At 43.1% G+C, this 26,671-nt stretch overlaps 1 protein-coding gene across 4 annotated transcripts in view; it reads right to left on the bottom strand.

The window, feature by feature from the left end:
• TSPAN5 (tetraspanin 5) overlaps window positions 1-24,490 on the bottom strand; it is a 218,781-nt gene extending 194,291 nt beyond the window's left edge. For all 4 annotated transcript variants that reach the window (XM_056567067.1, XM_056567095.1, XM_056567085.1 and 1 more), the window contains exon 1: window positions 23,991-24,490. In XM_056567067.1, the coding sequence (XP_056423042.1) occupies window positions 23,991-24,071 (81 nt within the window). In that variant the 5' untranslated portion in view covers window positions 24,072-24,490. The remainder of the gene's footprint in view (window positions 1-23,990) is intronic.
• Between the last annotated feature and the right edge of the window lie 2,181 nt (window positions 24,491-26,671).

The raw sequence follows: 26,671 nt of genomic DNA, 5'->3' as shown, positions 1-26,671 counted from the left end.
TCCTTACCTTTTAAAAATCATAACCCTTTCAATTTTCCACCTAAAAATCCATATTATGGCTTATTTTTTGCGTCGCCAATTCTACTTTGCAGTGACATTAGTCATTTTACCCAAAAATGCACGGCAAAACGGAAAAAAAAATCATTGTGCGACAAAATTGAAAAAAAAACGCCATTTTGTAACTTTTGGGGGCTTCCGTTTCTACGCAGTGCATATTTCGGTAAAAATTACACCTTATCATTATTCTGTAGGTCCATACGGTTAAAATGATACCCTATTTATATAGGTTTGATTTTGTCGCACTTCTGGAAAAAATCATAACTACATGCAGGAAAATTTATACGTTTAAAAATGTGATCTTCTGACCCCTATAACTTTTTTATTTTTCCATGTACATGGTGGTATGAGGACTCATTTTTTGCGCCGTGATCTGAAGTTTTTATCGGTATGATTTTTGTTTTGATCGGACTTTTTGATCACTTTTTATTCATTTTTTTAATGGTATAAAAAGTGACCAAAATACACTTTTTTGGACTTTGGAATTTTTTTGCGCGTACGCCATTGACCGTGCGGTTTAATTAATGATATATTTTTATAGTTCGGACATTTACGCACGCGGCGATACCACATATGTTTATATATTTTTTTTTTACACTGTTTTATTTTTTTTTATGGGAAAAGGGGGGTGATTCAAACTTTTATTAGGGAAGGGGTTAATGACCTTTATTAACACTTTTTTTTTAAAATTTTTTTGCAGTGTTATAGGTCCCATAGGGACCTATAACACTGCACATACTGATCTCTCATGCTGATCACTGGCATGTATTAACACGCCTGTGATCAGCATTATCGGCGCTTGACTGCTCCTGCCTGGATCTCAGGCACAGAGCAGTCATTCGTCGATCGGACACCGAGGAGGCAGGTAAGGGCCCTCTCGGTGTCCGATCAGCTGTTCGGGACGCCGCGATTTCACCGCGGCGGGCCCGAACAGCCCGACTGAGCTGCCGGGATACTTTCAGTTTCACTTTAGAAGCGGCGGTCAGCTTTGACCGCCGCTTCTAAAGGGTTAATATCGCACCTCGCCGCGATCGGCAATGTGTGGTATTAGCCACGGGTCCCGGCCGTTGATGAGCGCCGGGACCGAAGCGATATGATGCAGGATCGCGGCGCGATCCCGCTTCATATCGCGGGAGCCGGCGCAGGACGTAAATATACGTCCTGCGTCGTTAAGGGGTTAAAGGGGTACTCCGGTGAAAAATAATTTTCCCCTCTCCTCACATCCTCAGGTGGGCCTTGTGGTCGCTTCCGATCGCGGCTGTAAGGGTTAAACTGCCGGAGCCGTAGTTTATTTTAGTAACGGCAGGTCCCCATCTGCCAGGGATCACACACAGCACCCCGCTCCCTCTGTCAAACTATTTAGCCTGCGGTCGCTTCCAACCGCGGCTGTAAGGGTTGAATCTGCAGCGGCATATCATAAGCCAAAGGTAGATAACTTACATAGATCAACCACAGACCAGCCTTTAGCAATCACTGATCCATGGAACCCTGAGGAGCACAGGCCCCAGGCTTCCATAATAACCCATCAGCAACTGAGCGATTACAGCGAGGGAATGCCAATGGGACCACGGGACATCAGGGATGACTGGCATTTTATGTTTAACCCTTAAAGGGGTACTTTTAAATAAACTGGTGCCAGAAAGTTAAACAGATTTGTAAATTACTTCTATTTAAAAATCTTAATCCTTCCAGTACATATTAGCTGCTGAATACTACAGCGGAAATTATTTTCTTTTTAGAACACAGAGCTCTCTGCTGAATCACGAGCACAGTGCTCTCTGCTGACATCTCTGTCCATTTTAAGAACTGTCCAGAGTAGGAGAAAATCCCCATAGCAAACATATGCTGCTCTGGACAGTTCCTAAAATGGACAGAGAGCACTGTGCTCGTGATGTCAGCAGAGAGCACTGTGTTCCAAAAAAAATAAACTCTGCAGTATTCAGCAGCTAATAGGTACTGGAAGGTTTAAGATTTATTTATTTATTTTTTTAAAGAAGTAATTTACAAATCTGTTTAACTTTCTGGCACCAGTTGATTTAAAAAAATAAATAAATAAATAAATAAATAAATAAAGTTTTCCACCGGAGTACCCCTTTAAGGAAAAAGCCCATTTTGGCCTTAAAGGGGTACTCCCATGGAAAACTTTTTATTTTTAAATCAACTGGTGCCAGAAAGTTAAACAGATTTGTAAATTACTTCTATAAAAAAAATCTTAATCCTTCCAGTACTTTTTAGTTGCTGTATACTACAGAGGAAATGCTTTTCTTTTTGGATTTCTATTATGTCACGACCACAGTGCTCTCTGCTGACATCTCTGTCCATTTTAGGAACTGTCCAGAGCAGCATTTGTTTGCTATGGGTATTTTCTCCTGCTCTGGACAGTTCATAAAATTGACAGCAGAGAGCACTGTGGTCGTGACATAATAGAAATCCAAAAAGAACAGCATTTCCCCTGTAGTATACAGCCCCTAAAAAGTACTGGAAGGATTAGGATTTTTTAATAGAAGTAATTTACAAATCTGTTTAACTTTCTGGCACCAGTTGATTTAAAAACAAAAGTTTTCCTCGGGAGTACCCCTTTAAGGAAGAGGCTATTTTTAGTTTCGCACTTTTGTTTTTTCCTCCTCCCCTTCTAAAAATCATAACGCTTTTAATTTTTCACCTACACACCCATATGAGGGCTTGCTTTTTGCACCACCAATTGTACTTTGTAATGACGTCACTTATTTTATAACAAAATTATTAGTGGAGTGAAATAAAAAAAAAAAATTAAAAAAAGCCATTTTGTACCTTTTGGAGGCTTCTGTTTCTACGCAGTGCACTTTTTGGTAAAAATGACACCTTATCTTTTTCCTGTAGGTCCATACGGTTACAAGGATACCCAATTTATGAAGGTTTTATTTTATTTTACTACCGTATATACTCGAGTATAAGCCGACCCGAGTATAAGCCGAGACCCCTAATTTCAACTAAAAATCCCAGGAAAAGTTATTGACTCGAGTATAAGCCTAGGGTGGGAAATACATCATCCCCCTCTGTCATCATCCAGACCCGTCATTAACATCTTCATCATCATCACCGCCTGTCATCATCCAGACCCTCATCATCATCACCTGTCATCATCCCCTTGTCCTCATCCCACACATCCCCCCTTCATCATCCCCTTGTCATCATCCCACACATCCCCCCTTCATCATCCCCTTGTCATCATCCCACACATCCCCCCTTCATCATCCCCTTATCATCCCACACATCCCCCCTTCATCATCCCCTTGTCATCATCCCCACCCCCTTCATCATCCCCTTATCATCCCACACACCCCCCTTCATCATCCCACCCCCCCCCCTTCATCATCCTCTTGTCATCATCCCACACCCCCCCCTTCATCATCCTCTTATCATCCGCCCTCAGTGGTCTTCAACCTGCGGACCTCCAGAGGTTTCAAAACTACAACTCCCAGCAAGCCCGGGCAGCCATCGGCTGTCCGGGCTTGCTGGGAGTTGTAGTTTTGAAACCTCCGGAGGTCCGCAGGTTGAAGACCACTGCGGCCTTCAACATCATCCAGCCCCCTCTCACCCCCTTTAGTTCTGAGTACTCACCTCCGCTCGGCGCTGGTCCGGTCCTGCAGGGCTGTCCGGTGAGGAGGTGGTCCAGTGGGATAGTGGTTCCGGGTTGCTATCTTCACCGGGGGCGCCTCTTCTCCGCGCTTCCGGCCCGGAATAGAGGCGTTGCCTTGACAACGACGCAGAAGTACGTTGGCAATGAACGCACCTCTGCGTCGTTGTCAAGACAACGTGACTATTCTGAGGCCGGGCCCGAAGCGCTTAGAAGAGGCCTCCCCGGTGAAGATAGCAGCCCGGAACCACTATCCCACCGGACCACCTCCTCTCCGGACAGCCCTGCAGCACCGGACCAGCGCCGAGCGGAGGTGAGTACTGTACAGAACTAAAGGGGGGCGAGAGGGGGCTGGATGATGTCGAAGGCCGCAGTGGTCTTCAACCTGCGGACCTCCGGAGGTTTCAAAACTACAACTCCCAGCAAGCCCGGACAGCCGATGGCTGCCCGGGCTTGCTGGGAGTTGTAGTTTTGAAACCTCCGGAGGTCCGCAGGTTGAAGACCACTGCGGGTGGAGAGTTCACTCGAGTATAAGCCGAGGGGGGTGTTTTCAGCACGAAAAATCGTGCTGAAAAACTCGGCTTATACTCGAGTATATATGGTACTTAAAAAAAAATACTAACTACATGCACCAAAATTTTCATTTTTGACCCCTATAGCTTTTTATTTTTCCACATACGGGGCTATATGAGGGGTAATTGTTTGGGCAGTGGTCTGTAGTTTAGTACCATTTTTGTTTTGATGGGACTTTTTGATCACATTTTATACATTTTTATGGTATATGAAATGACCAAAAATGAACAATTTTGTACTTTGGTATTTTTTTACGTGTATGCCATCGACCATGCGGTTTCACTAACCTTATAGTTTAACCCCTTAAGGACTCAGCCCATTTTCCCCTTAAAGGACTCAAAACTATTTTCGTTTTTGCACTTTTGTTTTTTCCTCCTCACCTTCTAAAAATCATAATACGTTCAATTTTGCACCTACAGACCTATATAAGGGCTTGTTTTTTCACCAATTGAACTTAGTAATGACATTACTTATTTTATAACATAATCTGCGGCGAAACCCAAAACAATTATTTGTGGGGTGAAATAAAATAAAAAACGCCATTTTGCTACTTTTAAGGGCTTCTGTTTCTACGCGATGCACTTTATCTTTATTCTGTATGTCCATACGGTTACAGGGATACCCATTTAATTTAGCTTTTATTTTACTACTTTAAAAAATCCTAACTACATGCACCAAATGTATTACGTTTAAAATTGTTATTTTCTGACCCCTATAATTTTTGTGTTTTTTCCACACGTGAGGCTAATTTTTTTTGCGCCGTGATCTGTAGTTTTTATTAGTACCATTTGTTTTGATGGGACTTTTGATAGCTTTTTCATTAATATTTTTATGGTATATGAAGTGACCAAAAATACACAATTTCGGACTTTGGTGTTTTACGTGTACGCCATCGGCCGTGTGGTTTAGCTAACCTTATATTTTAATAATTAGGACATTTACATACGCGGCTGTACCACATATGATTATTTTTTTATTACATTATTTTATTTAACGTCTTCAGGACGCAGGGCATATGCATACGCCCTGCATCCTGAGTCCTTAAGTACGTAGTGTGTACAGGTATACCCATGGGAATTACGGTCGTCGCCGCTAGCCGATCAGAGACCGGACCAATAGCAGATCGGAGGTGGAGGCTTTAAAGTTTGGCTCCCCCGTTCTCCCCACCCACGGTAATCCGGGCAGAACTGGGGAACTGTCCTTTGACCGGCAGTGGAGATCCACCAGCAATTGGCGGCAGCAAGCGACAATGACATACGGCTCCCTGGTACAGACTACGGAAGCTGGTGAGTAGTTGCCTAGCAACATCTGGAGGGCTACAGTTTGGAGACCACTATACAGTAGTCTCTAAACTGTAGCCCTCCAGATGTTGAAAAAAATACAACTCCCAGCATGCCCAGACAGCCATTTCGGCATGCTGGGATTTGTAGTTTTGCAAGATTATGAGGGGTACAGTTTGGAGATCACGAAGAGCAAAAGGCTGTCTCACCATGCTGGGAGTTGTAGTTGCGTACCTCCAGCTGTTGTATAACTACATCTCCCAGCATGCCCTTCTGCAATCAGTACATGCTGGGAGTTGTAGTTTTGCAATAGCTGGAGGCACACTGGTTAGAAAATACAGAACCTAACTGAAGGTTTTCCAACCAGTGTGCCTCCAGCTGTTGCAAAACTACAACTCGCTTCACGGTCTGTCAGTACATGCTGGGAGTTGTAGTTTTGCAACAGCTGGAGGTTTGCCACCCCATGTGAATGTACAGGGTACATTCACACGGAAGGGTTTACAGTAAGTTTCCTGCTTCAAGTTTGAGCTAAGGCAAATTTTCAGCCGCAGTGCAAACGCCTAACGGGAAACTCATCGTAAACCCCAGTCTGTGCAAATGTATCCTAAAAACACACCTACACATACACAAAATGAAGGTTAAAACACTACTTATACACCCCCTTACACTGTCCCCCCCTTCCCCCAAAATAAAAATGAAAAACGTATCATACGGCAGTGTTTCCAAAACGGAGCCTCCGGCTGTTACAAAACAACAACTCCCAGCATTTTTGGACAGCCTCTAACTGTCCATGCATGCTGGGAGTTTAGCAACAGCTGGATCACTGGCGTAGAATTCCCCTATGTCCACCCCTATGCAATCCCTAATTTAGTCCTCAAATGCGCATGGCGCTCTCTCACTTCGGAGCCCTGTCGTATTTCAAGGAAACAGTTTAGGGCCACATATGGGGCATTTCCGTACTCGGAAGCAATTGCGTTACAAATTTTGGGGGACTTTTTCTCCTTTTACCCCTTATGAAAAGGATAAGTTGGGGTCTACACGAGCCTGTTAGTGTAAAAATGTATATCATTTTTTACTCTAACATGCTGGTGTTGCCCCATACTTTTTATTTTCACAAGAGGTAAAAGGAAAAAAAAAGACCCCCAAAATTTGTAACGCAACTTCTCCCGAGTACGGAAATACCCCATATGTGGGCGCAAAATGCTCTGCGGACGCACAACCAGGCTCAGGAGTGAGAGCACCATGTACATTTAAGGACTAATTTGGTGATTTGCACAGGGGTCTGCGGTTCTGCCATAAATGCAAAAAAATGTATACCCACATGTGATTCCATTTTGGAAACTACATCCCTCACAGAACGTAACAAGGGGTATAGAGAGCCTTAACAACCCACAGGTGTTTGACAAATTTTCATTAAAGTTGGATGGGAAAATGAAAAAAAAAAATGTTTTAACTATAAATGCTGGTGTTACCCGACATTTTTCATTTTCACAAGGGAAAATAGGAAAAAAAGCCCCCCAAAATTTGTAACCCCATTTCTTCTGAATAAGAACATACCCCATATGTGGATGTAAAGTGCTCCGTGGGCGACCTACAAAGCTCAGAAGAAAAAGAGCGCCATTGGGATTTTGGAGAGAAAATTTGGAATTTAAGGCCACGTGTGTTTACAAAGCCCCCATAGTGCCAGAACAATGGACCTCCCCCCCCCCCCACATGTGACCCCATTTTGGAAATTATACCCCTCACGTAATGTAATAAGGGTTGCAGGGAGCATTTACGCCCCACAGGCGTCTGTTTCATTTGTTTCATCTGTTTCAACCCAGTGGGTTGTAAATGCTCACTGCACCCCTTATTTAATTCTGTGAGGGGTCTAGTTTCCAAAATGGGGTCACATGTGGGGGGGTCCACTATTCTGGTACCAAGGGGGACTTTGTCAACACACATGGCCACCGACTTCTATTCAAACCAAATTCTCTCTCCAAAAGCTCAATGGTGCTCCTTCTCTTCTGAGCATTGTAGTGCACCAGCACAGCACTTGACGTCAACACATGGTGTATTTCCATACTCAGGAGAAAATTCCCCCTGAAATTTGTAACCCCATTTCTTCTATTACTCCTTGTAAAATTTAACATTTGGGGAAAAAAATTGCATTTTAGTGAAAAAAATAATTTATTTCATTTACACATCCGAATTTAACGAAAAGTCGTCAAACACCTGTGGGGTGTTAAGGCTCACTGTACCCCTTGTTAAGTTCCTTGAGAGGTGTAGTTTCCAAAATAATATGCCATGTTTTGTTTTTTTGTTTTTTTTGCTGTTCTGGCACAATAACTCTGAAAATCCCATTAGTGAGACTATATGTAAAACTTAATGGAAATGTAAAGTGTATGTTCACAAATGCCAGAAGCCTAGCAAATAAAATTGGGGAGCTTGAGGCCTTGATACTGGAGGAACATATTGATATAGTTGGGGTCACTGAGACATGGCTGGACTCCTCGCATGACTGGGCTGTTAATCTGCAGGGGTTTACATTGTTTTGCAAGGATAGAATGAACAGAAAAGGTGGTGGAGTCTGTCTGTATGTAAGAAGTGGTATGAAAGCCAGTGTGAACGATGCCATAGTGTGTGATGATTCTGAGGATGTGGAATCACTGTGGGTAGAATTACAAAAGGAGGGAAATACTGAAAAAATTATATTTGGTGTAATCTACAGACCCCCTAATATCACTGAAGAGATAGAAGGTCGGCTGTATAAACAAATAGAGAGGGCCGCCTGGGCAGGTACAGTGGTAATAATGGGAGATTTTAACTATCCAGATATAGATTGGGGCCGGGGGCTGGCTAAAACTACAAAGGGGAGAAAATTCCTAAATTTATTGCAGGATAATTTTATGGGCCAGTTTGTGGAGGACCCAACAAGAAGTGATGCCTTGTTGGATCTGATCATTTCCAACAATGCAGAGCTGGTTGGTAATGTAACTGTGAGGGAAAACCTTGGTAATAGCGACCACAATATAGTTACTTTTGACTTAAAATGTAGAAAACAAAGACAGACGGGGAAGGCAAAAACATATAACTTTAAAAAGGCAAATTTCCCTGGGCTGAGAGCTGCACTACAGGACATAGACTGCGGGGAGATGTTCTCAAATACTGATACAGAAGGTAAATGGGACATCTTTAAAATCAACTCTAAATAACTATACAGCTAAATATATACCAAAGGGGAACAAATATAAACTATTAAAACTAAATCCTACATGGCTGACAAATGATGTTAAAAGAGCAATAAACAACAAAAAAATAGCCTTCAAAAAATTCAAATCTGATGGGTCAGCAATAACATTTAAACAGTACAAGGAGCTTAATAAAATCTGTAAAAATTTAATAAAAACAGCAAAAATTCAAAATGAGAGACAGGTGGCCAAAGAAAGCAAGACTAATCCTAAATATTTTTTTAGATATATAAATACAAAAAAACCAAGGACAGAGCATGTAGGACCCCTTAATAATGATAATGGGGAGGTTGTCACGTGCGATCAAAAGAAGGCGGAGCTACTGAATGGGTTCTTTAGTTCTGTATACACTATGGAAAAAGGAGCTGACATTGGCCAGGTCAGTGCTGGTAACACATCATGTAATGTACTGAACTGGCTTAATGTAGAGATGGTACAAGGTAAGTTAAGTAAAGTAAATGTAAGCAAATCTCCAGGGCCGGATGGACTACACCCAAGAGTTCTTAGAGAGGTAAGTTCAGTAATATCTGTACCCTTGTTCATGATATTTAGAGATTCTCTGGTGTCTGGTATTGTGCCAAGGGACTGGCCCAAGGCTAATGTGGTGCCAATCTTCAAGAAGGGCTCTAGGTCTTTGCCAGGCAATTATAGACCGGTAAGTCTAACGTGCATTGTGGGTAAATTGTTTGAAGGACTTATAAGGGATTACATACAGGAATACATAGGGGATAATAGTATTATAAGTGATAGCCAGCATGGGTTTACTAAGGATAGAAGTTGTCAAACCAATCTAATTTGCTTTTATGAAGAGGTGAGTAGAAGCCTTGACAAAGGAATGGCTGTGGATTTAGTGTTTCTGGATTTTGCCAAAGCATTTGATACTGTCCCTCACAGACGTCTGACAGGTAAGTTAAGGTCCTTGGGCTTGGAAACTTTAGTTTGTAACTGGATTGAACACTGGCTCATGGATCGTACCCAGAGAGTGGTGGTCAATGATTCGTACTCTGATTGGTCCCCGGTAATTAGTGGTGTACCCCAAGGTTCAGTACTGGGCCCGCTGTTGTTTAATTTATTTATCAATGATATAGAGGATGGTATTAACAGCTCTGTTTCTATCTTTGCAGATGACACCAAGCTTTGTAGCACGGTACAGTCTATAGAGGATGTGCATAAGTTACAAGATGACTTGGATAGACTAAGTGTCTGGGCATCCACTTGGCAAATGAGGTTCAATGTGGATAAATGTAAAGTTATGCATCTGGGTACTAAGAACCTGCATGCGTCATATGTCTTAGGGGGGATTAAACTGGCAGAGTCACTGGTAGAGAAGGATCTGGGTGTTTTTGTAGATCACAGACTACAGAATAGCATGCAATGTCAGGCTGCTGCTTCCAAAGCCAGCAGGATATTGTCCTGTATCAAAAGAGGCATGGACTCAAGGGACAGGGACATAATACTCCCCCTTTATAAAGCATTGGTACGGCCTCACCTGGAATATGGTGTTCAGTTTTGGTCGCCTGTTCATAAAAGGGACATTGCGGAGTTGGAAAGGGTGCAGAGACGCGCGACTAAACTAATATGGGACATGGAACATCTTAGCTATGAGGAGCGATTAAAGGAGTTACAATTGTTTAGTCTTGAGAAGAGACGTTTAAGGGTGGATATGATAAACGTATATAAGTATATAAATGGCCCACACAAAAAATATGAAAAAAACTGTTCCAGGTTAAACCCCCCCCCCCCCAAAGGACGAGGGGGCACTCCCTCCGTCTGGAGAAGAAAAGGTTTAGTCTAAAGGGGCGACACGCCTTCTTTACCGTGAGGACTGTGAATTTATGGAACGGTCTACCTCAGGAACTGGTCACAGCAGGAACAATTAACAGCTTTAAAACAGGATTAGATACATTCCTGGAACAAAATAACATTAATGCTTATGCAGAATTATAAAACTACATCCCTTCCCCTTATCCCCTTACACCCTTCACTTCAATTCCCTGGTTGGACGTATGTCTTTTTTCAACCATACTAACATATGTAACTATGTAATAGGGGCTTCCTAAATGTGACATGCCCCCCAAAAACCCTTTCAGAAAAACTCACTCTCCAAAATCCCATTGTCGCTCCTTTCCTTCTGAGCCCTCTAGTGCATCCACAGAGCACTTTACATCCACATATGAGATATTTCCTTACTCAAGAGAAATTGGGTTACAAATTTTAGGGTGATTTCTCTCCTTTCACACCTTGTAAAAATTCAAAAACTGGGTCTACAAGAATATGTGAGTGTAAAAAAATGAAGATTTTGAATTTTCTCCTTTACTTTGCTGTTATTCCTGAGAAATACCTAAAGGGTTAACACACTTACTGAATGTCATTTTGAATACTTTGAGGGGTGCAGTTTTTATAATGGGGTTATTTATGGGGTATTTCTAATATGAAAGCCCCTCAAATCAACTTCAAAACTGAAATGGTCCCTGAAAAATTCAATTTAAAAAATTTTGTGGAAAATTGCTGCTGAACTTTGAAGCCCTCCGATGTCTTCCAAAAGTAAAAACTTTATGATGCCCACATTAAGTAGACATATTGTATATGTGAATCAATATATCATTCATTTGGGATGTCCATTCTCCTTATAAGCAGAGAGTTTCAAAGTTTAAAAAAATGCAAAGAAATGATGCAAGTATTGACGAAAATTTACCACTAACATAAAGTAGAATAGGTCACGATTCTCGGAATCAGAATGAAACGTAAAAGCATCCCAGAGTTATAAATGCTTAATGTGACAGTGGTCAGATTTGCAAAAAGGGCTGCGTCCTTAAGGTGAAAATGAGCTGCGTCCTTAAGGGGTTAAAAATTGAAAAAGGGGGGTGATTCAAACTTTTATTAGGTTATTGGGGGGGATATTCACATTTATTCTCTTTTTTTTAGCCCCCTTAGGATGCTTTACCATGCAATTTTTTGATTTCTTACACTGATCAATGCTATGCCATAGCATAGCAGGCTTGGACCCTCCTGTCTTCCAGTAAGTTGATCGAGACTTCGCGATTTTGTCGCAATAGTCCCGATCAGCTCCGCTGAGCTGCTGGGATAGTTTTACTATCACTTTAGATGCCACGATCAACTTTGATGATGGTGGTGCCCAGCATTAACCCTGGGTCCTGGCTGCTGATAGAAGTCGGGAAACACAGGCTTTGAAGCGTTCTCCACTCGTGAGAATGCTTTAAACCCCTGTAACAGGACTCCGGATGTACAGGTATGCCAAGTCCTTAAGTACCAGGATGCCAGGGTGTACCTGTATGCCCTGCGTCCTTAAAGGAAATCTGTCATCAGAATCACCCGCACTAAACCTGTTACACAGGCTTGTAGTGCGGGTGATCCTGATTAAAATGCTCCTTACCTGGTTAAAAACGGTTCAGCGGTTCTTCAGATATCTTTATTTTTAGTTTTCTGTTATTCCCTGGCTTGGGACTCAGTGGGAGGTGTTATCATCTGGGACTCGGCCACACGTCATTCTAGCTGGGCGGAGCTGCCGCCCGGCTCATGAATATTCATGAACTTATCCTCGCGGCCCTCCCCACCACACCTAGAAAAAGGAGTTAGACTACGAGGATAAGTTCATGAATATTCATGAGCCGGGCGGCAGCTCCGCCCAGCTAGAATGACGTGTGGCCGAGTCCCAGATGAGAACACCTCCCACTGAGTCCCAAGCCAGGGAATAACAGAACACTAAAAATAAAGATATCTGAAGAACCGCTGAACCGTTTTTAACCAGGTAAGGAGCGTTTTAATCAGGATCACCCGCACTACAAGCCTGTGTAACAGGTTTAGTGCGGGTGATTCTAATGACAGATTTCCTTTAACGTGTTAATAGTTCGGACATTTACGCACTGTCAGGATTCGGCAGGCTGGAGGTGGATCCTCTGTGTCAGAGAGGGATTGGCGTGGACCGTGTCGGTGGACCGGTTCTACGTTGCTACTGGTTTTCACCAGAGCCTGCCGCAAAGCGGGATGGACTTGCAGCGGCGGTAGCAACCAGGTCGTATACATCGGCAACGGCTCAACCTCTCTGACTGCTGAGATAGGCGCGGTACAAGGGAATAGACAAGAGCCGGGTTGGACGTAGCAGAAGGTCAGGGCAGGCAGCAAGGATCGTAGTCAGGGGCAACGGCAAGAGGTCTGAAACACAAGCTAGGAACACACAAGGAACGCTTTCACTGGCACAATGGCAACAAGATCCGGCAAGGAAGTGCAGGGGTAGTGAGGTAATATAGGGAAGTGCACAGGTGAAGACACTAATTAAAACCCATGCGCACCGGCCTTTTAAATCGCAAAGACCCGGTGCGCGCGCACCCTAGGGAGCGGAGCCACGCACGCCGGGGCAGCACAGACGGGGAGCAAGTCTGGTAAGCGGGTCGGGATGCGAACCGCGAGCGGGCGCGTCCCGCATCGCAAATCGCATCCCGGCTAGGGACATTATCGCAGCGCACCCGGTCAGCGGGTCTGACCGGGGCGCTGTGAACAGGAGAATGCTGTGAGCACTACGGGGAGGAGCGGAGACCCGGAGCGCTCTGCGTAACACGCACATAGCGATACCACATGATTAATTTTAATTACATTATTTTATTTACAAAATGGAAAAAGGGTGGTGATTCAAACTTTTATTAGGGGACGGACTTATTCACATTCATTAACTTTTTTTTTCGTATACACATTTTATTATTTTCTTTAGCCCCCATAGGGGGCTATAACATGCAATCTTGCAATAGCATACACTGTTTAATGCTGAGCTTTGGCTCAGCATTGATCAGTGTTATCGGTGCTCTGCTGCTGCAGCCTGTGGAGGGTGGAGGAAGCAGAGCATCGTCGATGGACGGTGAGGAGGCAGGTAAGGGCCCTCCCATGTCCTCTCAGCTGATTAGGACATCGCAATTTCATTGTGATGGTCCTGATCAGCTCCTCTGATCTGCCGAGACCGTTTTACTTTTATTTTGATTGAGGCATCTAAAAGGTTAATGCAAGGCATTGGCCCGATTGGTGATGCCTAGCATTAACCCTGGTCCTGGCTGCTGATAGCAGTCAGGACTCACCGGGTTTGAAGCACGCTCAGCCTGTGAGCGTGCTTTAAACACTGGTAACGGGACCAGGGCATACAGGACGCAAGGATGTACCCATACACCCTTCATTCTTAACCGGTTAAATGCTGTAATTGCTATCCTTTTAGACAGGGGAGGGGTGGAGTACCCCTTTTATATGGTTGAGTTTGTAAAATGATCTACCCCAAAAGTTGCATGAAAAGATATGCAAAAACTGACTGCAACATTTTCTGCAACAAATTTAGACAGAAAAAAAAATGATATGATAAATTTCCCTCATTGTGTGTTCATGTGTTTATGAGTCATTCTGTAATGGGATTTCACACAATCTTTAAATAGAATACAAATAAAGCTATAATGAGAGCCATACACTGGAATTAGCCTGCCTGCTGTACAGTTTCCTGTGGGTGAAAATGAACAGAGAAATAGGTGCAAACAACAAATACAGGTAATGAAGATAAATTACAAACGTGTAAAACTTTTGCTGACAATATCGGGAACTCTGTTCACTCTAAGGACTCATTTAGACTGCTCTCACACTGTAATTTTGTTGCAGTTTTTGCAGCATCTTTAAAGCCAAAACCAGGTGTGGATCATAATGAATCAGATAATATAAAGAACAGATGTTACTTCTTTTTTTTCTTCTTATTGAATCCATTTTAAGTCAGGAGGGAATAAAGAAAAAAAGGTTAAAGTAACATCTGTTCTTGATATAATCTAATTCATTAAGATACAGTTTTAGCTTCAAAGCTGCAGCAAAAACTGCAACAAACTGCACAGTGTAAGAGCAGCCTTAGGGCCCATTCACAAAGCAGTATTTTCGAGTGCAGGCCAGTGGTGGTAAAATCCCACTCGAAAACCACATCGTTTTCAATGGTAGTCTGCTGCCCCATGCACATGCCAATTTCTGCATCAGAAATTAAAATGATGGACTCTGCAGAAAAGAATGAACGCGTTTATTGTTTTGGAGGGATCCTAGTGGATCGCCCCCCCCCCCCCCCCGGCCAGAGACCATAGCTACCCCATTGCCTCCCCCATCCCCGGTTTTATAATGAACTGTTCCCGGGGTCCACTGGCTATGGAGAAGGCGCATTTCCTAGAAGTCCTAGGAATTTTTGTCCATTCAGGAATTTTCCCAGGATGGACAAAATATCATGTAATGTATACTATGACAAATTTTAATTCAATTTTCTGCAATTCAGTGGTGGAGCCTTGTGTTAGAAGGTAAAAGTATAATTCATCACATGCATTTGTAATTTAACCCTATAGGGGGACATTGCACGCAATATGCAGTAACTCTAGGAGAGAACTCTTGGTTATGACTGTAGGAGATCTGCTCATAGACAGGCTATATCGCCATCCAAGGCTGAAACAGATCTGTGATGGGACAGTCGCCTGTAAAGGGGTATTCCAGACGCCACTGTATCCAAGTTATATTACAGTGTAATCTGCATCTCTAAGGCCCCTTTCCCGTGTGACAGCCACTGCAGAATAGCAGGAGAAACATTACAGCATGTGCCGTCTTTTTCTCCCGCTATTCATAACGGGTCCCGGCGGCCCCCATAATAGTAAATGGGAGCCACCAGGACCCATTGTTTGCCGTTGCTTCCCTTTAAGAGAATGGCCGTTAAAGTCAGAGAAAAAAAAAAGTGACTGACGGCCGTCCTCGATGGGGAGCAACGGCAGTGTGAAAGAAGCTTTACCTTCGTGCGCCGCTTTTTCCTGTTTTAATGCAGAGGGACCAACACCCTGCAGCCATTGGCCCAGATTTATCAAACTGTGTGAGAGAAAAATTTTCCCATAGCGACCAATCATACCTCAGCTAACAAGCTCTGGTAAAGTGAATGCTGAGCTGTGATTGGTTGCTGTGGAAAATTACTCTATTTTTTCTTTAACACTGTTTGATGAATCTCTGCCAATAGGTCATAGGACACATGTCTCCAGGGGGCGTGGCTATGCTGCAGTGGTAGGGTGAATAGCTGGCAAACATTAAAAACATTACCACTATAATTTACTTCGGTTAGGGTGTGTTCTAGGGATCGACCGATTATCGGTTTGGCCGATATTATCGGCCGATATTCACGATTTTGGAAGTTATCAGTATCGGCAATTACCTTGCCGATAATGCCCTGCCAGCCAGAGACCACTGCCACCGCTGCCTCATTGCCTCCCCCATCCCCGGTTTTATAATTACCTGTTCCCGGGGTCCACGCTTCTTCTGGCTCCTGCAGCGTCCTGCACTATTGCTGTGCGCTGCGCAATGACAAGTGACGTCCTCAACGCGACATGACCGTCAGTGCGCACAGTGACAGCTCAGGACGCCGCCGGAGCAAGAAGTATCGCGGACCCCTGGACCGGCAGGGGGAGAGAAGCGGGCGGCGGCGGTCTCTGGCCAGAGGATAGGTAGGGTGGGGGGGGGGGGGGGGCAGCGGCGGTTGGACTCAGGAGGACCACAGGACAGGCAGGGGGAGAGAAGCGGGTGGTGGCGGCGGTCTCTGTCCCCGCAAAAGCCACTGCAGTTCATTGATTTAAAGTGCCCGCTTTAAATCATTGATCTGCAGTGGCTTCTGCAGGGGGGGGGGGGGGGGGGAGAGGGGGGGGGTAGAAATAGCCGATAACTTATACCGGAATATCGGTATAAGTTATCGGCTATTGGCCTGAAAGTTCACAGATTATCGGTATCGGCCCTAAAAAAAATCAATATCGGCCGATCCCTAGTGTGTTCACACCATGTTTCTGTCTTCATTTAAAGGGGTTATCCAGCATAAGGGGATTTTAGTACATACCTGGCAGACAGTAATGGACATGCTTAGGAAGGATCTGCGCTTGTCTTGGGTTAAATGGCTATGCTGCGAGATTATCATAATACTGTGGCTAGCTTTCTGTGAATTTGTATTTCCTGTTTTCTGTTTTCTTGTTTGCCTACAAATCCCATGATACCATTTTCCTCCTTTCCACACATCAGCTACCCCACCCATTGAAAGATAAATGAGCTGCAGACCTGTGGTTTTCAATCAGGGTGCCTCCAACAGTTGCATTAGTTGCAGATTGCTCTCTCCACCCATTGAAGCAGACAGGCTCCCTGTTATCAGCTGACTAGTGAGTCAGGTCTTGACCGCATTGCAAGCTGGGAAAAATCCGAGACAGCAGTCATTTTGTATGCTGTTAAAAATAAATATTGGGGGTGAAAATCGCATAAGAATTGAGAAAACCGTCACACACCGGTAAAGACACTATATTATGAACTACACTAACTTTACAGCCCCTGTAGCATAGTCAAATAAAAAATAAAAATTCCTGGAATACCCCTTTAACATATTCGTTTTAAGGATACTAAGGCTAAGTTTCCACTTTTTTTTTCTGGCAGTTTTTGGAGTAATGCCACTGCAGTTTTTGAGCCAAAGCCAGAAATGTATTCAAAAGGAATAGAACACTTTTAAAGAAGGACTTCTACTTCTCCTCCCTTATGGATCCACTTCTGACTTTGGCTCAAAAACTGCAGTGGCAGTATTCCAAAAACTGCCAGAAAAAAAGAGGAAAACTTAGCCCAAAAACGAATCTTGCTATATGCCATCGGTTGTTTCCCCTTTGATATACTCGTAACATACATATTGGCCTACACAATAGCATAGCTGACTACATTTTAGCATACAGTAAAATTAAACTTAACGGAAACTGTGAGCGGAGTGCGAACCCTTACTACCATAGATAATAGTAACTGTGTCACACTAAAAATTGGAGGCATTTTTATTTACGCCAAATTATTTATTTTTACGCCAAGTGGCTACATGCGTCATTTGATAAATTCTTCCCCCCCTCACCCCACCCCCACTATGTGTTACCAGCTCAGGGTGTGTCCTGACATTGTGTGACACTACCCAGTCAAACCTGACACAGACAGACAGTTTAGCAACACCCCCCACTAGCAAAGCCCAGTTGGCAATTTAAACATACATAAGAATAAGGGTGGGTTCACACCACGATTTTTCTATACAGTTTTTGGATACATTTTTTATTTTTTTTTAAAACATATGCAATCATACAGCAAACCGTGGCCATAGACTTTCCATTCAAAACCGTATGCACCATATTGTATACGGGTGTCTCCACATGGTTTTTTACTTTTTTTTTCTGGACAGAAAACCGTGGCCTACTGTGGTTTTTGGTCGGGGTGAAAAACCGTATTAACCCGTATACTTTTTTTTTTTAAACAAGGGAGTCAATGGGAACCGTACAGATCTGTATGTAAGTACGGTTCCATCCGGTTTTCACCATACGGTTTTTGACTTTGCACAGTTTTTTTTTCTTGGAATTTCAATCAAACAAGTGAAATTTTATTCATAATGGAGTGAAAAGTTCAAAACGTATACTTTTTTTTCTTCAAAACGGATGCAACCGGACATCATTTTTCAACCGTATACAGATAAAACCTTGTACACACGTTTTGATACAGTTTAGTCAGGTTTTGAGGAATCTGTTTTTTTTAATCAAAAACCTGATAAAAAACTGTATTGCCTATAGCTGGTAATAAGCACATTGTATATTGAGACACCGACTTGTTCACATATACATACCTGGACTATTGTATCTCCTTTTGCGTATTATATGGTGGCAATGTCATAGAGGTGATACTTAATGGAGCATTATAGTACTTTATACTCTGATCTCTATATTGTTTTTGTTCTGTATGGTTTACGTGCCTTATACTCAATAAACGTTAAAGTGCAAAAAAAAATTTGGGAGGAAGTTGAAAGTCTGTGTTGCCTAGTGACAGCCCCAAAACATCACTGCTCTAGAGGAGATCTGCATGGAGGAATGGGCAAAAAAACGTTTGACCTCTGTCATTGCCAAGAAAGGGGATATAACAAAGTATTGAGATGAACTTTTGTTATTGACCAAATACTTATTTTCCACCATAATTTGAAAATAAATTCTTTAAAAAAAATAAATAAATAAAAAAACCTGTATTGCAAAAACTTGGTGTGAACCCATCCTAACAGATGAAAGGAAAAGATTTCCAGAATTGTTGTTTTATGGGTAATACAATTATTTACTAAAACAGATCTGGTCAGAAGAGCCAACAGGTCCTGTGAAATTGAAGCTGTATGAATGGCATAGAGACAAAAATAAGACAAATATGCACATTTATCATGACATCCGTATACAGTTTATCTCTAAGACAATTATGTAGAATTGAATGGGATTACTAGAGAACATATAACATTAGGAATTCCACTTGGATGCTCCCAGCTTGTTTAGCAGAGTCTGTGCATACATTAGGTTATAATTCTGCCTAGTTTTCACCTAACTCATAAATACATTCAGCACCTTATAAATAAATGATAGCAAGTGTCTGTCACCACCAAGCGCCCCAGTTTTATCACGCTGTTCACATTGGGTTCTGTATAGGGGGATGTGAGACAATCCGGAGTGTACCCTGTGATGGGACGTTAATGCTTTTTACAAGTCACGTTTTGTTGTTCCCCGCCTCAGATGCTAGAAATTGCATGCATGTTTTACTGAGACTTATCTGCATATTAATACATAGATGAAAGGGGAAAACTGTTGGCCCAAACAACTTACCCTACATCTGGTACAACAGCTGACACTTTTATTAATATATCGACTGCAAGATTTCTGCCAAAAATATCCAATGCGTTTACTTGGCGAAAGATTATACACAATGTTAAAAGGTATAGGCCAGTGGTCTTCAACCTGCTGACCTCCAGATGTTTCAAAACTACAACTCCCAGCATGCCCGGACAGCCATCGGCTGTCCGGGCATGCTGGGAGTTGTAGTTTTGAAACATCTGGAGGTCCACAGGTTGAAGACCACTGATATAGGCCATGGGAATTCTATTTACTACAGGATACCAAGGCTACGGTACATGGTCTGTTAAAAGTCTATAGGAGGGAAATGCAAACATACCAAACTGCCTAAAAAGAACACTTACCTAGAGAATGCTGTGTTTGGAAAAAAATTGTCTCTGACCCCCCCCCCAAAAAAAATAAAATAAAAAAAAAACACAACCGCAAGTAAATAATAAACACCACAAAGAAAACAGCATTGTCTGTAGTGTGTGTATATCTCTCTATTGATTTCCAGCTAACAAAAAACTAAAAAAAAAAAAACTGGAAAAAAGCCACAAAACGCGTGATACCACTCCATGCTGCCCTAAGAGGCTTCTGCCCTATATAACATGGACTGAATAGGTGCACAAAATATTTTTTTTAAAGGGGTACTGGTGCCAGAAAGTTAAAGATTTGTAGATTACATTTATTAAAAAATCCCAATCCTTCCAGTACTTTTTAGATGATGTATACTAGGGATCGACCGATATCGATTTTTTAGAGCCGATACCGATAATCTGTGGAGGTTAGCCCATAATTTATACCGATATTCCGGTATAAGTTATCGGCTATTTATCCCCCCCCCCCCCCCCCCTGCCCGCGCGAACGACACCGCTGCAGATCATTGATTTAAAGCGGGCGCTTTAAATCAATGAACTGCAGCGGCTTTTGGAGTGCCATAGGCCGCCGCCGCCACCCGCTTCTCTCCCCCTGCCTGTCCTGGGGTCCTCATGAATCCTATCACCGCCACGCATCCCCACCGCCGCGCCCCCCACCGCCGCACCGCCCCGGCCCCACTGCCTCCCCCATCCCCGGTTTTATAATTACCTGTTCCCGGGTCCACTCTAAATCTGGCTCCGGTGGCATCCTCCTGAGCTGTCACTGTGCGCACTGACGGTGACGTCGCATTGAGGACATCACTCGTCTTTGCGCACAGCGTAACGCAGGACGCAGCAGGAGCCAGAAGTAGCGTGGACCCTGGCCCCCGGGAACAGGTAATTATAAAACCGTGGATGGCGGAGGCAATGGGGCCGGTGCGGTTGGGGGTGCGATGCGGTGCGGTGGGTCGTGGGGAGGCGGTCACGGTGCGGTGGGGGCGGTGTGGGGGGCGGGGCATTATCGGCCGATACCGATATGGCCCAAAATCGTGAATATTGGCCAATAATATCGGCCAAACCGATAATCGGTCGATCCCTAATGTATACTACAGAGGAAGTTCTTTTCTTTTTGAATTTCCTTTCTGTCTGACAACATGCTCTCCGCTGACACCTCTGTCCGTGTCAGGAACTGTCCAGAGCAGGAGAGGTTTTCTATGGGGATTTGTTCCTACTCTGGACAGTTCCTATAATGGACAGAGGTGTCAGCAGAGAGCATGTTGTCAGACAGAAAGGAAATTCAAAAAGAAAAGAACTTTATCTGTAGTATACAGCAGCTTATAAGTACTGAAAGGATTAAGATTTTTTTAATAGAAGTAATTTACAAATATGTTTAACTTTCTGGCACCAGTTGATTTAAAAGAAAATGTTTTCCAGTGGAGTGCCCCTCTAAGTCTCCAGAATCTATTAAACTCCCAGATCCACTTTAAGGGCTAGTTCACATCTACACCACAGCAGTATGCTGGGAGATACCTTTAAATGATACCTAAATGTATGCTGTGATATACCTATAGATTTTTGTTATGCCAATGTAGTCAAAGGTATGTCAGTTTGGCAAGGTTTTTCCCATTGTCTACAATTATTTTGTGGTATTGTCTACGATTGTTATCTAGGGTACCCTTAGAACCCTAGACAAGGATTTTGGCTGCCACACACATCACAAGGCCAAATTGTGCAACGCAACTAAGTGAAAGTGAATATGGTAGCACCACAACACACAAGCTACCGTGACCCAAAAATCACCACAGTCACTTTTCTTTCACTTTCTTGTGGTAACTGCAATCTTTGCCTGTCCAATTTGTTTCACCTTAACCTTGGAGTGGTATCACATGTTTTGTGGCTTTTTTCACAGCATTTTTTCTGTTTTTTTCCTGTTTCTGCAACTGTAAGTTTGGGTTCACATCAGGTTTTACCAATACGGGACCGCATACGGCTGGGGGGAGCTAAAACCTTGCGCTCCCGTATCCCTGCCATATGTCGCCCGTATGTAATTCATTTCAATGAGCCGACCGGAGTGAAACGCTGACTCCGGTCGGCTCATTTTTGCCCTGTATGCGGTTTTCCCACCGCACCTAAAACCGTAGTCGACCACGGTTTGAAGTGCGGTGGAAAATCGCATAAGGGGCAAAAATGAGCCGACCGGAGTCAGCGTTTCACTCCCGACTGGATTCATTGAAATGAATTACATACGGGCGGCATACGGCAGGGATACGGGAGCGCAAGGTTTTAGCTCCCCCCAGCCGTATGCGGTCCCGTATTGGTAAAAACCTGATGTGAACCCTTAGCTGGAAATCAATAGTGAGATATACACACACTACAGACAATGCTGTTTATTATTCACTTTTTGGGGGTCAGATAAATTTTTTCCAATCATACTATTCGCTAGGTTGGCATTCTTTTCTGGCAGTTTGTGGTATGTTTGCATCTAATTGTTTTTACATCCAATTTCCCATAGAGGTACATTAGTGACATATGGTGTGGTATAGGTTTTTATGTGTATATCTATGATAAAAGTGTATACCTTATTTTTTCTCTGATACATATATTTCTTTAGATATTAACAAAAACGTATATGTTTAAAACGATGTATACGATATGCCACATTTAGCCAAATTGGTTTTGTTTTGGTACATGCATTTGTGGTACAGGAGTAAACTTACCCCAAAGCTGGTGCTACACAGATACTCCCACCATCCCCCGCAGTCTCCTGTCTATGTGCCTTATTGCCCCCAGTGCTGGAGGTACCTGCAGTCAATGTTTCCTCTGTCGGGGACTCTCACCACTCTGAGCGCCCACTCCCCCTCTATGACACGGGCTCAGGAGCTCAGCCAACTTCATAACGGGGTGGTCCCATCAGCCGCTATGACCCATATCAAATGCTGTGTCTGTCTGATCCCAGTGATGCCAGGCATTAACCCCTTAGACACCACAATCAAAGTTGATCGCAGCATCTAAAATTAAAAAGAAAAAAAACGGGGGGGAAAAAAAAAAAACTGTCCATCATATTAAAACACCAGTGTCCAGATCAGCTGAGAGGATGGAGGGAGAGCCCAGCTCAGATTCTCCAGTCAGCCATGGCAAGCTGAAGCAATCGAGCACCAATAACGCTGATCAATGCTATGCTATGGCATAGCATTGAACAGGGTATGCAAGCCAAGGATTGCATGTAATAGTCCTCTATAGGACTTTAAAATAGTGTAAAAAACAAACAAACCAAAAAAAAAAAAGTTAATAAAAGTGAATTAACCCCTTCCGTAATAAAAAAAATTAAATAAAATTTGAATCACCCCTCTTTTCCCATTAAAAACAATGTAAACAAAAATAAACATGTGGTTTTGCTGCGTGTGTAAATGTCCAAATAATAAAAATTATAATGATAATTAGACCGCTCGGACAATGGCATAAACATAAAAAAAAAAGTGCAAGTCCTAAAAAAAAAAAAAAAAAAAAAAAATTTATAAAAAAACAAACAATCAAAAAAAGGCCCATGAAAACAACAATAGTTCCGATAAAAATTACAGATCACGGCGCAAAAAAATGAGCCCTCACACATCCCTGTATACGGAAAAATAAAAAATTATAGGGTTCGACAGAGGACAACTTTAAACGTATTACATTTTCGTGCATAAAGTTATACATTTATAAGAGAAGTAAAGCTAAATAAAACCTATCTAATCTTTAATCATATGAATAAAGATTGTGTGCCATTTTTACCAAAAACCGCACTGCGTAGAAATGGAAGTCGCCAAAAATTACAAAATGGCAGAGGTTTTTTCAATTTAGATTTTGTGGTGAAATGATTGATTTTATTACAAAGTAAGATTGGTGGCACAAAAAACAAGCCCTAATATAGGTCTGTAGGTGGAAAACTGAAAGGTTAGGATTTTTAGAAGGGGAGGAGAAAAAAAACAAAAGTCCAAAAATGAAAAACCCCTGAGTGGATCAAACCCAGGAGTGTCTGAACAGTGCTCTATAGTACTGTCCTCACCCACAACACCCACCGGCTACAGGACTATGGAAACAATATAGAAGACCTGTCTGGAATATAAACCAGTACACACCACAGCATCCCCCGCAGCACGGGTTACATGGGGACTACCCCAAGTGGAAGAGTGGCACAGGGTATTAATGCCACTTACCCAGAAGATGACATTGAAGGCGAAGATGAAGTACTTGATGCAGCAGCTGACCTCCGGCCCCTTGTAATGCTTCCCAGACATCGTGCGGTTGCATGGAGGCAGATCCCCGAGCTGGGTGCGGGGGAGATCAGGACTCAGAGCCCGGGAGGGAGCCAGGTGGAAGCCGTAGTGCCAGGCCTGGAGCCCAGGGATTCCAGTCACTGTGTGTCTGCTCTGTGTAGATGTGTGAGCTCAGGCAGAGCCCGTAGAGCAGGAAAGCAGTGTGCTGATATAAGTGTGTGCACACTGGAGAGGACACATCATCCGTATGGATGCAGGCAGTGTGTGCGGCAGATCTGCACGGTACGAGTCTGTGTCACTTATCCAGGCAGAGTGGACGTCACTTCATCTTATCCCTATGTGACAGCTTAATCCTCGTCCATCCCGCCCTCCCGGGTGATGTAGACAATCAAGACTGATAGCAGCAGACACAACAGCGGCTTCCTCCAGCAGAGGCTCCTTCTATCCTGTCAGTGTGTGCTCCTCCTCCCTGCACTGCCTCCAGCCCCCTCCTTCACTACTATACCTCAGTGTACATATACATCAACATGTGCTACCTCATGATACTGCTATACATCTCCCTCCTTCACTATTCTACCTCAGTGTACACATACATCAACATCTGCTACCTCATGATACTGCTATACATCTCCCTCCTTCACTATTCTACCTCAGTGTACACATACATCAACATGTGCTACCTCATGATACTGCTATACATCTCCCTCCTTCACTACTATACCTCAGTGTACATATACATCAACATGTGCTACCTCATGATACTGCTATACATCTCCCTGCTTCACTACTATACCTCAGTGTACATATATATCAACATGTGCTACCTCATGATACTGCTATACATCTCCCTGCTTCACTACTATACCTCAGTGTACATATACATCAACATGTGCTACCTCATGATACTGCTATACATCTCCCTCCTTCACTACTATACCTCAGTGTACATATATATCAACATGTGCTACCTCATGATACTGCTATACATCTCCCTCCTTCACTATTCTACCTCAGTGTACACATACATCAACATGTGCTACCTCATGATACTGCTATACATCTCCCTCCTTCACTATTCTACCTCAGTGTACATATACATCAACATGTGCTACCTCATGATACTGCTATACATCTCCCTCCTTCACTACTATACCTCAGTGTACATATACATCAACATGTGCTACCTCATGATACTGCCATACATCTCCCTCCTTCACCACTATACCTCAGTGTACATATACATCAACATGTGCTACCTCATGATACTGCTATACATTTCCCTGCTTCACTATTCTACCTCAGTGTACATATACATCAACATGTGCTACCTCATGATACTGCTATACATCTCCCTCCTTCACTATTTTACCTCAGTGTACATATACATCAACATGTGCTACCTCATGATACTGCTATACATCTCCCTCCTTCACTACTATACCTCAGTGTACATATACATCAACATGTGCTACCTCATGATACTGCTATACATCTCCCTACTATACCTCAGTGTACATATACATCAACATGTGCTACCTCATGATACTGCTATACATCTCCCTCCTTCACTATTCTACCTCAGTGTACACATACATCAACATGTGCTACCTCATGATACTGCTATACATCTCCCTCCTTCACTATTCTACCTCAGTGTACACATACATCAACATGTGCTACCTCATGATACTGCCATACATCTCCCTCCTTCACTATTCTACCTCAGTGTACACATACATCAACATCTGCTACCTCATGATACTGCTATACATCTCCCTCCTTCACCACTATACCTCTGTGTACATATACATCAACATGTGCTACCTCATGATACTGCCATACATCTCCCTCCTTCACTATTCTACCTCATTGTGCACATACATCAACATGTGCTACCTCATGATACTGCTATATATCTCCCTCCTTCACCACTATACCTCAGTGTACATATACATCAACATGTGCTATCTCATGATACTGCCATACATCTCCCTCCTTCACTATTCTACCTCAGTGTACACATACATCAACATGTGCTACCTCATGATACTGCCATACATCTCCCTCCTTCACTATTCTACCTCAGTGTACACATACATCAACATGTGCTACCTCATGATACTGCTATATATCTCCCTCCTTCACCACTATACCTCTGTGTACATATACATCAACATGTGCTACCTCATGATACTGCCATACATCTCCCTCCTTCACTATTCTACCTCAGTGTACATATACATCAACATGTGCTACCTCATGATACTGCTATACATTTCCCTGCTTCACTATTCTACCTCAGTGTACATATACATCAACATGTGCTACCTCATGATACTGCTATACATCTCCCTCCTTCACTATTTTACCTCAGTGTACATATACATCAACATGTGCTACCTCATGATACTGCTATACATCTCCCTCCTCCACTACTATACCTCAGTGTACATATACATCAACATGTGCTACCTCATGATACTGCTATACATCTCCCTACTATACCTCAGTGTACATATACATCAACATGTGCTACCTCATGATACTGCTATACATCTCCCTCCTTCACTATTCTACCTCAGTGTACACATACATCAACATGTGCTACCTCATGATACTGC

The sequence above is a fragment of the Hyla sarda genome, chromosome 1 (assembly GCF_029499605.1).
Source record: "Hyla sarda isolate aHylSar1 chromosome 1, aHylSar1.hap1, whole genome shotgun sequence".
NCBI classification, from domain to species: domain Eukaryota; kingdom Metazoa; phylum Chordata; class Amphibia; order Anura; family Hylidae; genus Hyla; species Hyla sarda.
Note: the sequence above shows the minus strand (reverse complement) of the source record. Positions and strands in the feature narration are given on the sequence as shown.